Below are 15,511 nucleotides of genomic sequence, written 5' to 3'. Positions count from 1 at the left end.
ACTGTTGGAAGCACTTCAGTCAGAACACAAACCTCACTTCTCATCAAAGAACTCACACAGGAGAGAAACTAGAAATGCTTGGAGTGTGGAAAGTGCTGTAAAAAATCAACCCTTACATACCATCTTGAGACTTCACACAGGGGAGAAACCATATAAATGCCTGGAGTGTGAAAAGAATTTCAGTCACAAGATAAATCTCATTTGTCATCAAAAATCTCACGCAAGGGAGCAATCACATAAATGCTTGGAGGGTGGAAAGAGCTTCAGTGTTAGCTCTACCCTCACTTCTCATCAAAGAATTCACAGAGGAGAGAGACCATATACATATGCAGCGTGTGGAAAGAGCTTCAGTCTGAGCAAAAACGTCAGTAGACATCAAAGAATTCACACAGAGAAGAAGCCATATAATTGTCTGGAATGTGGAAAGACCCATACAAGCCTTCCCAGCCCTTAACTTTGAAATCCTGCTCTTGGGCCTACCATCAATATCCAAGGCAGGCTGTGAAAGACCCGCCGGAACCAGCTCCAACCTTCCTGCAAGGTAGGACCACTCTGGAACAGATTCCAGCTCCCCTACCAAAATAGGACTGGCCAAACCCAGCCTTCCAGTCCCCCAAAATACCCAGCAGCCACCCTCCAAGTCTTACAACTCCGAGCATTCCTGACCCTTAGCCACCTTGAGAGGGCTGTATACCCCTTAAAAGTGATATATCAAATCTTTTTAAAAAATGCTATGGAAGGAGTTATATTAACATGCAGAAGCAAAGACAACTGAAGAAACTTTAGGGTCATATTTCTCTCTCTCACGCATTAGTTGTTGTTGTTCAGTCGTTAAGTCGTGTCCGACTCTTCGTGACCCCATGGACCATAGCACGCCAAGCCTTCCTGTCCTCCGCTCTCTCCCGGAGCGTGTTCAAGTTCATATTCATTGCATCGGTGATGCTATCTCATCCTCTGCCGTCCCCTTCTCCTTTTGCCTTCAATCTTTCCCAGCATCAGGGTCTTTTCCAGTGGGTTTTCTCTTCGCATTAGGTGGCCAAAATATTTGAGCTTCAGCTTCAGTATCTGTCCTTCCAATGAGCACTCAGGGTTGATTTCCTTTAGGATGGACTGATTTGACCTCCTTGCAGTCGAGGGGACTCGTACGAGTCTTCTCCGGCACCACAGTTCGAATGCATCAATTCTTTGGCGCTCAGCCTTCCTTATAGTCCAGCTCTCACAGCCATACGTTACTACTGGGAAAATCATAGCTTTGATTATACGGACCTTTGTCGGCAAGGTGATGTCTCTGCTTCTTACTATGCTGTCTAGGTTTGCCATAGCTTTCCTCCCAAGGAGCGAGCGTCTTTTAATTTCATGGCTGCAGTCACCGTCTGTGGTGATCTTGGAGCCCAAGAAAATAAAATCTGTCACTGCTTCCATTGACAAATAATGACCGAGAGTCCATAGATGTTCCCCAGCTGCAAAAGGAATAGCAGTATTCAGGATCCGTGATCACTTCATCAAATAGGTTTTCCTCGGCTATGGTCTCTTTGCATTTCAGTGCTAGTCAAATCCAGGCCCAGCTCAGGACATTTTGGTGCCTGAGGCAAAGGAGCAAATGCACCCCCACCCTTGACAGAATGGGTTTTAAAGGGACATTTAACTTCAGCTCCATCGGTAGAGCAGGGCTGGGGGACCTGCAGCCATGTGGATACTATTGACTACACCTCCCATCACCCCTCAGCATTAGCCATTCTGGCTGGGGCCAGTGGGAGTTGAGGTCTGTCACAGACCAGCAGTGCCCTGTTCTATGAGTGGAAGGGAAAACAGGCAAAAGAGTGAGCTCACCTGCCTTTTTGTTTTTCCCTCCCCAAAGCAGCCTTAACATTCTCTGGGTCTCGTGTATCTACTTTAGGTAGTGTGGGGACTGGCTATTAGATGTGAGGTAGGTAGCCAAAAAGAAAAAAAGGGAGACAACAGCATTTCAAATAGCAACGATTATGTTTTACTGAAGAAAAATGTCAATAGGAAAATGTTTTTAGCATACATGCACAACCTAAAAAAAGTCATATGAGCAACAGGGTATTAAAAACAACCGGGGATAAACACATCCAGCTAATCTAACTAAACTGTGTCTTTCCTATTAGCCAGTTCTTCCCTTGACGATCATCTGCTCTGGCTTTGCTCACGATGCTTCGGTTTCCCTCCAAAGAGCAGGAAATCCCACCCACCCAGATCTCCTACATATTGGGCAAGGAAAATGGAAAAGCTCGCACAAAGGCCATGCAAGCTGGCTGGCATGTCAGGAGATGATCCTCCCAAGCATGTCTGCTGAGAACCAGGTCCTCTGCTGATCTTCCCCCATCCGAGAGGGTCCATGCACAGCAAAGAACCTTTGCCTGCCTCACACCTTGTCCCGTTGGGGACAGGACACAGGCCAGGCAAAGCCTGATGTTACTCATTCTTTGCCTCCACCATACAGGGAAGGCAAAGGACAAGCAAAGCCCATTCCTCTGTCATTTGCAAAAGCTCCTGCACATGTCTGAAGAGTGCGCAGCTGCTGCTCCCCCAGTCCCCTTGTTATCTCCAATCTGTGATTGGAGATAACAAAGAGATTCCCCTGTGTGTTGCTTGCCCTCCACTGGATCTGAGATAACAAGGCAATTCCCCTATGTACCGCTCAGCCTCCATTGGATTGAAGATAACCAGGGGATTCCTGTTTCTGCCTTCTCACAGAGCTGCCCCCCTTTCAGGCCAGAGGGTGAGGCTTGGGGAGTGGAATGAGTGTGGCCCACGGAGCTTGGCTTCCCCTGCCTTCAAGAGAGGCATTTGTGCAATTTAAAAAAGAAAAGAAGTGGGTTGGTTGGGAACTGAATTACTACCATATTTATTCACTTGATATGGTGCTTGGCATGCTTAGTAACGAAGAGTAAGCGGCTTTGTGTGGATTCTCGAGTGTTGTCCGTACATATTCCCAAGTTTCCCTGTGGCTGGGTACACCTGTTTGCATTATGTACCTGTTGTTCTTCTTTTGTGCCTGACATAGCTAGCAGGTCTCATTGAAATCAGCGGCACGACTTACTTCTGAGTCAAGAACGTGGATAAGATCAGGTTGCACATGAATTTCCGCATAAGCAAACGCAGCAAAACTCAGTGGAGGGCAAACCCATGTGGGAGGAACATTGAACCTCTCTGAATCTGAGGGCCAAATTGGCTAATAATGACACAGTCTAGTTAGATTACCTGGATGTGTTTATCCCTGGTTATTTTTGTTTCCCTGTTAGTTGTATGCCCTTTCAGGGGGTGGGAGCGCATGTGTGTATTCCTTCAGACTTCAATTCTTTTCTGACGTTTTTCTTCAGTAAAATTTAATATTTGGGTGGAAAGAATACACAGAAGAACTATACATGAAAGATCTGAATGTCCCTGATAGCCATGATAGTGCGGTCACTGAACTTGAGCCGGACATCCTCGAGAGTGAAGTCAAGTGGGCCTTAGGAAGCATTAGTAACAACAAAGCTAGCGGAGATGATAGTATTCCAGCTGAGCTATTTAAAATCCTAAAAGATGATGCTGTCAAAGTGCTGCATTCAATATGCCAACAAATTTGGAACACTCAACAATGGCCGCAAGACTGGAAAAGGTCAGTTTACATTCCAATTCCAAAGAAGGGCAATGCCAAAGAGTGTTCAAACTACCGCACAATTGCGCTCATTTCACATGCCAGCAAGGTGATGCTCAAAATCCTACAAGCTAGGCTTCAGCAGTATGCGAACCGAGAACTACCGGAAGTACAAGCGGGGTTTCGAAGAGGCAGAGGAACTAGAGATCAAATCGCCAACTTTCGCTGGATGATGGAGAAAGCAAGAGAATTCCAGAAAAATGTCTATTTCTGCTTCATTGACTACGCTAAAGCCTTTGATTGTGTGGATCACAACAAACTGGCAAATTCTTAAAGTGATGGGAGTACCAGACCACTTTACCTGTCTCCTGAGAAACCTGTACAAGGGTCAAGAAGCAACAGTAAGAACCAGACATGGAACAACCGAGTGGTTCAAAATTGGGAAAGGAGTATGACAAGGCTGCATATTGTCGCCCTGCTTATTTAACTTATATGCAGAGTACATCATGAGAAACGCCGGGTTGGATGAATCAGAGGTCGGAATTAAGATTGCTGGGAGAATTATCAACAACCTCCGATATGCAGACGATACCACCCTAATGGCAGAAAGCGAAGAGGATCTAAAGAGCCTCTTGATGATGGTGAAAGAGGAGAGTGCAAAAGCTGGTTTGAAACTCAACATTAAAAAAATGAAGATCATGGCATCCGGCCCCATCACTTCCTGGCATATAGAAGGGGAAGAAATGGAAGCAGTGGCAGATTTTACTTTCTTGGGCTTCAAGATCACCGCAGACGGTGACTGTAGCCATGAAATTAAAAGACGCTTGCTCCTTGGGAGGAAAGCTATGGCCAACCTAGACAGCATAGTAAGAAGCAGAGACATCACCTTGCCAACAAAGGTCCGTCTAATCAAAGCTATGGTTTTCCCAGTAGTAACGTATGGCTGTGAGAGCTGGACTATAAGGAAGGCTGAGCGCCGAATAATTGATGCGTTCGAACTGTGGTGCTGGAGAAGACTCTTACGAGTCCCCTGGACTGCAAGGAGGTCAAATCAGTCCATCCTAAAGGAAATCAACCCTGAGTGCTCATTGGAAGGCCAGATACTGAAGCTGAAGCTCAAATATTTTGGGCACCTAATGCGAAAACTCCCTGGAAAAGACCCTGATGCTGGGAAAGACTGAAGGCAAAAGGAGAAGGGGACGGCAGAGGATGAGATGGCTAGATAGCATCACCGATGCAATTAATATGAACTTGAGCACACTTCGGGAGAGAGCACAGGACAGGAAGGCCGGGCGTGCTATGGTCCATGGGGTCACGAAGAGTCAGACACGACTGAACAACAACAAATTGGAAATGTTGTGCTCACTCTTTTTTCTCTTTGGCTACCCACCCCCTATCTAATAACAAATCCCCATACTACCTAGATAGCTGATACCCAGAGAATGTTAACACTGGTTTGGTGGAGGCCACCAGAGAAATGAAGGTTTCCACCTGGTGGCGGCAGAAAAGGCCACAGGGAGGGAACAGGAAATTGGAGTGTGAGCAAAAGGGGGTCTCGAGCTCACTCTTTTGCTTGTTTTCCTTTCTGCTCACAGAACAGGGCATTGCTAGTTGGTGACAGACTCCACCTCCCATCGGCCCCATCCAGCATGGTTAATGCTCAGGGGTGATGGCAGTTGTGGTTCCAACGGTATCCGGAGGGCTACAGGTCCCCCAACTCTGCTCTACCCATGGAGCTGAAGTTAAATGTTCCTTTAAAACCAATTCTGTACGAGGTTGGGGGGCGTTTCCTGCTTTGCCTCAGGCACCAAAATGTCCTGAGCTGGGCCTGGATTTGACCAGCGCTGGAATGCAAACAATGAAGTGAGCACAGATTCTGAATATTGTGATTCTTGTTGCAGTTGGGAAACACCTATGGACTCTTGGTCAGTATTTGTCACTATGTACTAATGGAAGAGAGGGAACACAACCTTAACATTTCTTTAGTTGTCTTTGCTTCAGCACATCAATATGGCTTCTTCCTCAGCATTTCCTTTAAGATTTGATATACCACTTTCAAAGGCTATGCAGCCTTCTCAAAGTGGTTAAGGGTACAATCCTATATATACTTAGCCAGAAATAAGTACAACTCCCCACATTCCCCAGCCAGCTATTCTAGGAGTTGTAGGATTCCTTTCTGGCTTGGGAATTCTGGGAGTTGTAGGACTCTTTTCTGGCTAGGGAATGCTGGGAGTTGTAGGACTCCATTCTGGCTGGGGAATGCTTTCTGGCTAAACATACATAGGACTGTGCCCTTACTCACTAAAATCATCATGAACAAATACAGAGAGAAACAAAATCAAGAATAACCACAATTCAACAACACCATTTACAGCCAACTCTAAAATAGTAAAAGCAATCCATTTATTGGATATTTAGTAATATTTTGAGCGCAAACTTAGAATTATTTTTAATTACCAATAGGACCATATAGTACCACATAGATTTAAAACAATGTTCTCTAATCAGTTAGAAGGATACTGAACATGTCAAGCCTCACAGGCAGACTACATAGTTTATTGAAGGATTGCCTGGATATTAAACAACTTTTGAAAGGTGTATTAGATATCATGTTTGAAATGTCAGCATATTGTCTTACTCCAAACCACAAAATAATTCTCCTGGGGTAGTTAAAGGAACAAACTGAACTGGAGGAAATGAAATTAATCACAATTCTATTGCTTATAGCAATTATCTGCATTGCCTCTTTTTTGAAGATATTTTCAAAGGAGTCAGTAAGATCCACAAACAAATTCACAGAGAAATGGTACCTTTCCATAAACTTTGGAATAGTAAGGATCATCATGAAATTTCTCAATGTGTTTTTCTCTATTAATTAGTATCTTTTCTAAATTTCCTAAGATTTTTTTCTTGTTGTATTGTTACTTTTTCATGTTTTTTTTTTTTAAACAGCTGGGCCAACTTCACATGAATCATGTAAAAGCAGATATGAATAACCATTTTTGAAGTGTGTTTAAAAACATCATGGGGGTGGGGGCTAAGCAAATGTATCATGGGATGCAGTTCAACAGTATTGGGGACACCACAGAGAAGTCCCTGTCTCTTGTTCCCACCAATTTGATAGATCTTGATGGTATGCACATGAGTCGGGTTTTGGAAACCAATCTAATAGAAGGGAAGGCTCATATGAGTGTAGTCAGTTCTTTATATTTATTCTTCTAAATTGGTTTCCTCCAATGGGAAAAATGGAATGTATTGTGACTGAATCTCGCGCCATACTCCAAGCACCTGTATGGCTTCTCCCCTGTGTGAATTATTTGGTGAGAAGTGAGATTGATCTTTTGACTGAAACTCTTCCCACATTTCAGGCAATTACATGATTTATCCCATATGAATTCTTAGATGTGAAATTGGGTTTATATTCGTATATAGACGTTTACACTGAAATCATTTATATCATTTTTTCCCTGTGTAAGTTGATTTTGACAGAAACTTTTTCCACTCCCAAGCATTGATATGGTTTCTCCCCTAAATTCTTTGATGTCTACTGGGGTTTCTCTGCTCAAACTGAAGCTCTTTTCACTCTCTGCACATTTATATAGTTTCTCCCCTGTGTGGGTTCTTTGATGGCTACTGAGGTTTTTGCTCACATTAAAACTCTTCCCACACTCAGAACATTTGTATGGTTTCTCTCCTGTATGAATTCTCAGATGTGTTTTTAGGGTTGAATTATGAGAGAAGCTTTTTCCACACTCTGCACATTCATATGGTTTCTCTCCTGTATGAATTCTCAGATGTGTTTTTAGGGTTGAATTATGACAGAAGCTTCTTCCACACTGCAAGCATTTATATGGTTTCTCTCCTGTGTGAATTCTTTGATGAGAAGTGAGACTTGTGCTTCTACTGAAGCATTTCCCACACTCTGCACATTTATGTGGTTTCTCTCCTGTGTGAATTCTTTGATGATATCTGAGGCTTGTGCCCACACTGAAGCTCTTTCCACAATCAGAACATTTATATGGTTTCTCTCCTGTGTGAATTCTTCGATGAGAAGTGAGGCCTGAGCTTTTTCTGAAGCTCTTTCCACACTCTGCACATTTATGTGGTTTCTCCCCTGTGTGAATTCTCTGATGTCTATTGAGGGTAGTGCGCAAACTAAAACTCCTTCCACAGTCTGCACATTTATATAGCTTCTCCCCTGTGTGAATTCTTTGATGAGAAGTGAGGTTTGTGTTTCTACTGAAGCACTTTCCACACTCTGCACGTTTATATGGTTTCTCCCCTGTGTGGGTTCTTTGATGAGAAGTGAGGGTTGAGCTAACACTGAAGCTTTTTCCACACTCTAAGCATTCATATGCTTTCTCGCCTGTGTGAATTATTTGATGGGAAGTGAGGCATCTTCTAATACTGAATATTTTTCCATACTCCAAGCATTCAAATGATTTGTCCCCTGTGTGGATTTTCCGTCCATCTCTTTCTGGTGACTCCTCACATGTTTCTCTCTCAGTCTCAGCTTCCCATTCATCACCTCCTGCAATAAAACAAGGAAACTGGTAAGATTTAGAAACGGAACCTCAAATCACTGACCATCCTTAATGACTAGTTGTGATAAATGGAACAACTGAAAAAAACACGCATTTCTCAGCCTCTTTTGACTGGCATTATCTGTAAGCAGGTGTGGTATGGAACAATGGGTTAACATTATGGAAACATGAGTTGGGCTTTGTAAGGCCCCAGGCCTGAATCAAGCTATTAGTGGTTTTAGAGTGGCTTAGATCCATAATGCTCCCTGGCTTTGGTCAGAGGACTGCTGTTTCCCTTAACAGGCCTCTTGATTTACCAGGATGAGTCAAAGGGTGAGAAACAGCTGCAAGCACATCCCTTGCTAACGAGGAGAGTGTCCTAATGAGGAGAGTGTCCTGAGAAGCAGAGGTTGTTTATCTTAAAGATACAGGTGGCTGTGCTGGGAACCAAGCCCTGCTAGTCTACGCTGGGAATGCTAGGGGGTGCTTGCTGCTGATGCTGCCTCCTTGCTAACATGTATGGTATAAGACCCATTGTACCCCATGGCTCTGGGTTCAGAGAAGCTGTCTGATCCAACCACTGGGTACGCCTGTGTGCTGTAAGTTACTCAATAAAGTACTCCTTTATCAGTAAACTTGGATCTGATTTATCACTATCTTGGCACCTCTAAATTAAGAGTTCACAGCCTACTGCAGGGGCAGTACAGGCTTTCACTTGGACATGAAGCTTATAGGTTCGGACATGAAGCTTAATGATTGCCAGTGTCGTGTAGTGGTTAGGCTGTTGGGCTGGGTCTTGGGACAACTAGGTTCTAGTCCCCAATTGGCAATGCAGCTAAATAGGTGATGTTGGGTCACTCATTGACCCTCAGCCTAATCTACCTCAAAGGGTTGCTGTGAGGATAAAACGGAGAGAAGGAGAACCATGGAAGCTACGCTCAATTCTTTGAAAGAAGAAAAAAAAAACAGGATATAAATATAATAATAAATAGAGATATATAAAGACTTTTAAGAGCTGGGCTGCAATATCAGACATTATCTGCTATTTTTCCATCAGAGTCCACTCCTAGCGAAGAGCATCTTGAATACTAGGCCAGCAGCCTGAGAATCACAAACAGATCCATGCGAGGAAGGTCATGAAGAAAACAGCCAGGAAAACAGGAAAGAAACTGGGAGTTAACGTTGGGTAAGTGCTGGCTCACTTAGGGAGTCCTGGGTGGACACAGGGAGCATAATCCTAGTAGTCCCTGTCACCCTTTGCAGTCCAGAAGCACTGGGTTCAGTGGAGTCTATTAGATTCCACCTGGAATCCCATTGGGCAATTTGCTTGTTTTATGCTTGCAGACAGAGTGGTGGGCTCTCGACAGAGAATGTGGATTCCATTTGTGTACCCGACACAACCACACTCTCCCTGCCTGATGGAGGTGGTTTTGTCTGCAGTGTTGAAGTCCACCCAGGATAGGTGGGATTTCAATATACACTCCAAGAAGCCCATGTCTGACGTGGCTTGGGATTACATTGCCTCCACGCCGATAATCTGCCTCCCTTTGGCAGTACACACTCTTGAGTTGGCATTTTGTCAAATGAGGTGGATGCGGGGATGGTGCAGAATATTATTTTTTGTCATGGATACATCACTACTTGAGAACATTTAGCTTTACAGGGAACACCAAATACTGTGGAGTCGACTGGACCATGAAGATGTGTTGTCCATACAGGTTGAGGAATCCCATTGCTAGCATGTGATATCAGTACTTGACAGCATTTAGGTTTACTGTGGGGGCAGTGAGACCGTTACAATGTTTTGCGTATAGAGGCGGATGAATTCTATTGCGAGATGAAATGGGTGACTATGTCAATGTCCTGCACATCTCTGGAATGGGGACATGGCCTGAGTAGTTAAGTCCTAATCTAGGCGACAGAAGTGTACAAAATGACTGAGGTGTACAAACTTATGCACGGTGTGGAGAAAGTGGATAGGGAGACATTAACCTCCCTCGCTTATAATACTAGAACCTGGGGTTGTCCCATGAAGCAGATTGTTAGGAGATTCAAGACAGACTAAAGGAAGTATTTCTACACACCGCACATAGCTAAACTATGGAATTCACTTCCCCAATTTGGATGCCTTTAACAGGGGGTTAGACAAATTGAATCGTGGCAGTGTGAAGAGTCCTCCTGCCATTGAAGAGCGACAGAGGCTGCGAAGGTACCAATCCTCCGACGAGGACGCTGCACGTTAAAAAACCGGGAGATCTCTGAACTGTCCTGGCCCGGATATGGAATAACACAGAACTAATTCAGAGGATGTTTAGCAAAGGAGCAAGTAGGGCAGAATAAAAAGTGCTTCTGAAATGTTTTAGGGTAAAACACAGTTAAGTTTGTGTCTTCTGATTTTCTTTATTGTTTTATGGCTTTGATCACAGAACTACTTTGACACTTAAGACTCTGACCCAAAAGGCTTTCCTTCGGGAGGAGGAGAGTGGGATTTAGTTTTAAAACATATTTTAGCTACTAATTAGTCAAAATGAGAACTTAGTGCCCTATATTTCAATAATCGTCACCAATGTTCTTTTGTTTCTTGATTTTAGGAGCAAGGTTCTGCATTCTGCTCTTACGGCCTGGTTCTTTATAGCTGGTTGGGTTTTTCTCATTTTTCATAGCCCTGTCAATCCTCTAAGACGCTGACACAGCAGTTTCGTCGGACTTTATTGTCTTTTCTTGTTACTATAAAAGGGATTGTGCCCTAAGTTAGCTGCGCCGGAGAGGGTGCTAGGCAAATATTAATATCTGATATTCTTTCCCTAATATTCTACTTGCCATGCACTATGTCTTCATTAGTTAATGGGATTACTGTTTATATTTTATTAATACTTTTATGATAGTCACACTGTAACAGCCTCACCCCATTTATTATGCCTTAATCATTTTTAATTCAGCTAATTGTTGAGTTTCTACCACTTTTCACCATCTTGCCTGTTATTTCAATACATTTTAGAACTAATTTTATTTTTAGTCTGGTCCTGGCATAATGATCACTCTCCAGATGCTTGACTGGAGCAAAATGAAGAAGAGGGAATAAAGGTATATACTCTATCAGAGCTACAGGGCCTTCTTAACAGTGGTCCCAGTTCTGTTACCACTTCCTGCCAAGGGACACACGCCTCCTTCTCTATTGGGGCTGCTCAATCTTGCCTCTCGGATTTAAATTCCTGTTTGCAGAATTTTGTGGTTTTAACATTTAATACTGAAGTCCAACCATCGTTAGACCACTTGTAGATATATATGTTTTCGATATGGAACAGTGGAATATTAATGTTATGATGCACAGGTTTAGACAGGAAGAGGTCCTACGGCAAGTTGTTTTCTGTCTAAACATACATATGATTGTGCCCATAGTCAATAAAAACAAATACGTCGTCTTAGATTGGAAGATGGAGACTTGACATGCTGAGATGTACGTAATGTGCAAAAATGCCAGAATTAGTTTCTTGCGTTTGTAAACGATATTGTTACCAAACAGGGAAAGACGGAGCCTTACCAAGAAAGGCCACACTCCCAGAATTCTCATCCATGACTTTCTGATGCAGAGCTCTCTGGCCAGGATCCAGCAGAGCCCACTCCTCCTCCGTGAAGGACACAGCCACCTCCTCAAAGGCCACCAGACCCTGAAAGGAAAAGAAAACGTTTTCTCCTCATAAGACTCCATCAAGATTACAGATGAGCAAAACCCAAAGCACTAGTTAAGATGAGGTGTATAGTTAGTATTCTCAGCAGCTGTGCATGTACTTTTCTTTTGTTCCCATGGGCCCCCAAACATGGGGAAAACCTAATTAAACCTTCATGAGGAGCACGCAGAGCCCAGATCTGTTCAGGCCCAGGGGGGTGAGCTGAAGACAGAGGTTGCTGCTCCTGCATGTCTCCCCAGGGATCCTTCCTTCCCGCTACCTGATCCAGGTCCAGGGCAGCTGTTTCCCCTCCACCATGAAGAAGTGATGGCTGGATGTGTATTGCCGGCATCATCCCTTCACCTGTGGGAGTCAAAGGTGGTGCGAAAGCTGGTGCATGTGCTGTTCTCGGAGACTAGATGATGCATGTCTCAGTTCACAAAGGGGTTAAACCTCCACCGGCTTATACCCATTTTTTAAGATCTCAGCTGTGTTCAAAAACATCCCTCCCCATTTGGGTCCTTGACCAGAAATCACAAAGCTGGTTTCCATGTATAATGACTTCAAGGGTAGAAAAGAAACACATTTCTGACCTTTGGAAACAGCCACTCCACAACCATCCCCCCTCAACCATCCAAAATATTTAGAAGTCGAAATATGCCCCATTAATCCTCACCCTGCATGGTGGCTCCCCTGTCCCCCTCCAGCACGATCCTCCTTTGCACTGGACTCTGTCTGCTGCTGGATGGAGCCTTCTCTGCCTCAGGTAAATCAGTGCCCAATTCTGTAAACAGGCCCTGCTCCTGAAAGAGCAGTGAGGATCCAAGACATGCAATGGAGAGAAGGATTAGAAGAGGAATGACATGAGAGGCAAAGGCCTGGGACAATTCGCAGAACATTTTAGTATATCATCCCACACATTCTTCACCCTCTGCAGATATCGAGAAGAAAGGCTCCCACCTGCTCCTCTTCCAGTTTCTTGTCCTCTGCCTGGCTCAGGAGGAAACCTTCTGCCAGGGCCACCGCCTGGGAACTGGTCTCCGCTCCACATTCTCTCACCCAGCTCCCTATTTCTGCAGGCAGGACGGTCAGGAACTGTTCCAGGATGACCAGGTCCAGCATCTGAGATTTTGTGTGCCTCCCTGGTTCCAACCACTGACAGCAGAGATTGTGGAGTTGGCTGCAAACCTCTCGGGGCCCCTCGGCCTCCTGGTAGCAGAACTGCCTGAAGCGCAGGCGCCGTCCATCTGGGCACAGCATCTCTCCTCCCTGGATTCTCTGCACCGGTCTTTCCCAGAATTCCCCACTGCTCCCATTTGTGGTTTCACCAGGCCCTCTTCCTCCTCTGGGGCCAGCAGAGCCTTTCCGGTCCATCTTGGATCTGTGTTCCATGGAAGCCTCTGACAGGGCCACAGAACCTCCTCCTTCTGGCACTTTCTGTGTGAAGGCCAAGACTGCCTTAAGCGGACATGCTACCAAATCCTGCAAAGCCAGGACATGATTCTGTGAGATAATTATTACATTATCAGGGCAGGAAGAATTTTTTCCCAGGGATAACTCTGGCTAGCAACCAGGTCATCTCTCTGAAGGAAAGGATGGCGCCTGTGTGGTGCAGTGGTAAGAGTGCTGGACTGGGACTCGGGAGACACGGGTTCTAGTTGCTGGTCAGCCATGAAGCTCGCTTGGTGACACTGGTCCAGTCACTGACTCTCAACCTAACCTACCTCATAGGGTTGTTGCGAGGATAAAATGGAGAAGAGGATCATGTGAGCCACCTTGGGATCATGGCAAGCGGATAAAAGGCAGCATATAAATGTAATAAATAGATAAATAAAAATACACTAAGTATGAAGGGAGTAGGAGGGTGAAGAGGGCTTACCCCAAAACTCCTTCAGTGTGGGCAGTGGGTGGACAAAGTCCCTGGCAGAGTGCCACAACCCTTTTCAACATCCACCTCAGACCTTTCAGGACACGCTTGGGGCACAGGACTAAGGGCTCAAGCTGACATCCTCTAGTTTGATCTCCAACTCTAAACCAGCATTCCCCAATTTTTAGGAATTTTTTTTAGGAAAAACATAACCTTTTCTCTAATTCGGGTACCTTTTTGATTATTTCAGGTAAAACTAAGTAACATGTCTCTGCTGCCCCCGAATCAGATATACTCTCTCTGTCCATGGAGGCTCCATTCCTCTCACAGTCACAGCTAAGAGTTGTCTTGCTGGAGCAGAACCAAGGCTCACGTAGGGCCTCGTCCTGTTCCCACCACTGGCCGGCCGTTGCTGCCAAGGAGCCCACAGACTTTGTGCAGCAAAAGAGCTGGGATCTGTTGCCATGCTTGCTGGGGTCCCCCACCCTCCTCCCCACACGCGTTTCGACATCCCTATTTGATATTTCCTTTCTTCTGCGTTTGAAGACTTGCGTCCAGTGACTAGTTTCTTCTCCCCGCAACCCCCATGAGCGGACAAAGGGTGACTATGGAGAGGACGCCCATCCTGAGCAAAACACGGGGGGGTTGATCGGTCAGTCGCTTCTGTTCCATCTTTTACACCATTTCCGACTTCCAACCCCCCCGCCCCGTGAAAGGGCCTCCTGGCTTTGCGGAGAGCAGGACGGCGCGTGTCCTGCCTTCCCAGCCTGCGCTCGTCCGTGGAGGGAGTTGTACTCCGGCGCACCGGGAGCGCGCCCTGCACTGGGGGAGGCTGAGGCTGAGGCAGGGGTGCGCCGCACGAGCCGCCTTCCCGGGCTGAGCCCCGGGCGGGGGCCTCTCCTCAGCCCTCCACCCGCCCCCGCCCCCGCCCTCGGCAGCCCCGGCCTCCCAACGGGATAATGCCCCCCCCCCGCTTTCCCGTTCCTCGCCACTGGCTGCGCGCGGACGTGCCTGGCGAGCCCCCGCGCCCGTCCTCCCCGGGCGCGCGCCCCCCGGGGCTTCCCCAGGGACCCCTCCCGCACGCCCCGGCGGGGCCGCAGGAGACTCGCCTGACCCCGCAGGGACTCCGCGGCGCGCCCGCCCGCCCGCGCCGGACAGGAGCGGCTCCGCTTCCCCGCGGGGCGGAGCCGGCACAGGAAGGGGTTCCGGGGGAGGCGCGCGCACGCGGGGCCCCTCCCCGCCCCCCAGGAGCCGCGCGCGCTCCGCCCGACCCCGCAAGCCCGGGCGCCCCCTTGCCCGGAGCGCGGGGCAGCGCCGCACGTCGCCCCGGCTCAGGCGTGGGGAACGGGCAATACAGCGGCACGTGCTCAGCTCGCCCGGGGCTCGCTGTCGCTGAAGCCATAACAATCAGCGTGATAAAGAGGAATATGCACTCTTAGAAGTTTTTGTCTGCAGTATAAAACCGAAGTATAAAGCAGCAGCAGGGTAAATATTTTCAAAAGCAGATTTAAAGGAAGAAACAGGTCTTCACGGAAAAGACCGCAACGTAGGCGCCAGGTCAGCATCTCTGGGGAGGGCATACTACAAGCTGGGTGCCACCACTGAAAAGCCCCTCCTTAGTAGCCGCCTGCCTCGCTTCGCTCATTATTGTTGGACTTGAGAGTTGCCTTTTTTTCCTGCAGCTTCTTCCCTGCTGTTCATATGCCTTTTCTGAGGGTGTGTGCATTCCTTCAGATGTCAAACTTTTTCCAATTGACAGTTTTCTTTAGTAAAATTTAATCTTCGGTATTTGAAATGTTGTGGTCCCTCTTCCTTCTTCTTTTTGGCTACCCACCACAGGTCTAATAAC

General features: G+C 46.4%; 1 protein-coding gene across 1 annotated transcript in view; it reads right to left on the bottom strand.

The window, feature by feature from the left end:
• LOC146356171 (uncharacterized) overlaps positions 1–14,924 on the bottom strand; it is a 277,120-nt gene extending 262,196 nt beyond the window's left edge. The window contains exons 1-6 of the mRNA XM_084830032.1: positions 14,772–14,924; positions 12,756–13,277; positions 12,472–12,598; positions 12,076–12,158; positions 11,669–11,795; positions 7,188–8,135 (exon numbers count right to left, since the gene is read on the bottom strand). Coding sequence (XP_084686158.1) covers positions 7,188–8,135; positions 11,669–11,795; positions 12,076–12,158; positions 12,472–12,598; positions 12,756–13,187 — 1,717 coding nt within the window. The 5' untranslated portion in view covers positions 13,188–13,277; positions 14,772–14,924. The remainder of the gene's footprint in view (positions 1–7,187; positions 8,136–11,668; positions 11,796–12,075; positions 12,159–12,471; positions 12,599–12,755; positions 13,278–14,771) is intronic.
• Positions 14,925–15,511: the final 587 nt, after the last annotated feature.

This window comes from Heloderma suspectum, chromosome 2 (assembly GCF_057233095.1).
Source record: "Heloderma suspectum isolate Gila_16-S chromosome 2, 16-S_ref, whole genome shotgun sequence".
Taxonomy (NCBI): domain Eukaryota; kingdom Metazoa; phylum Chordata; class Lepidosauria; order Squamata; family Helodermatidae; genus Heloderma; species Heloderma suspectum.
Note: the sequence above shows the minus strand (reverse complement) of the source record. Positions and strands in the feature narration are given on the sequence as shown.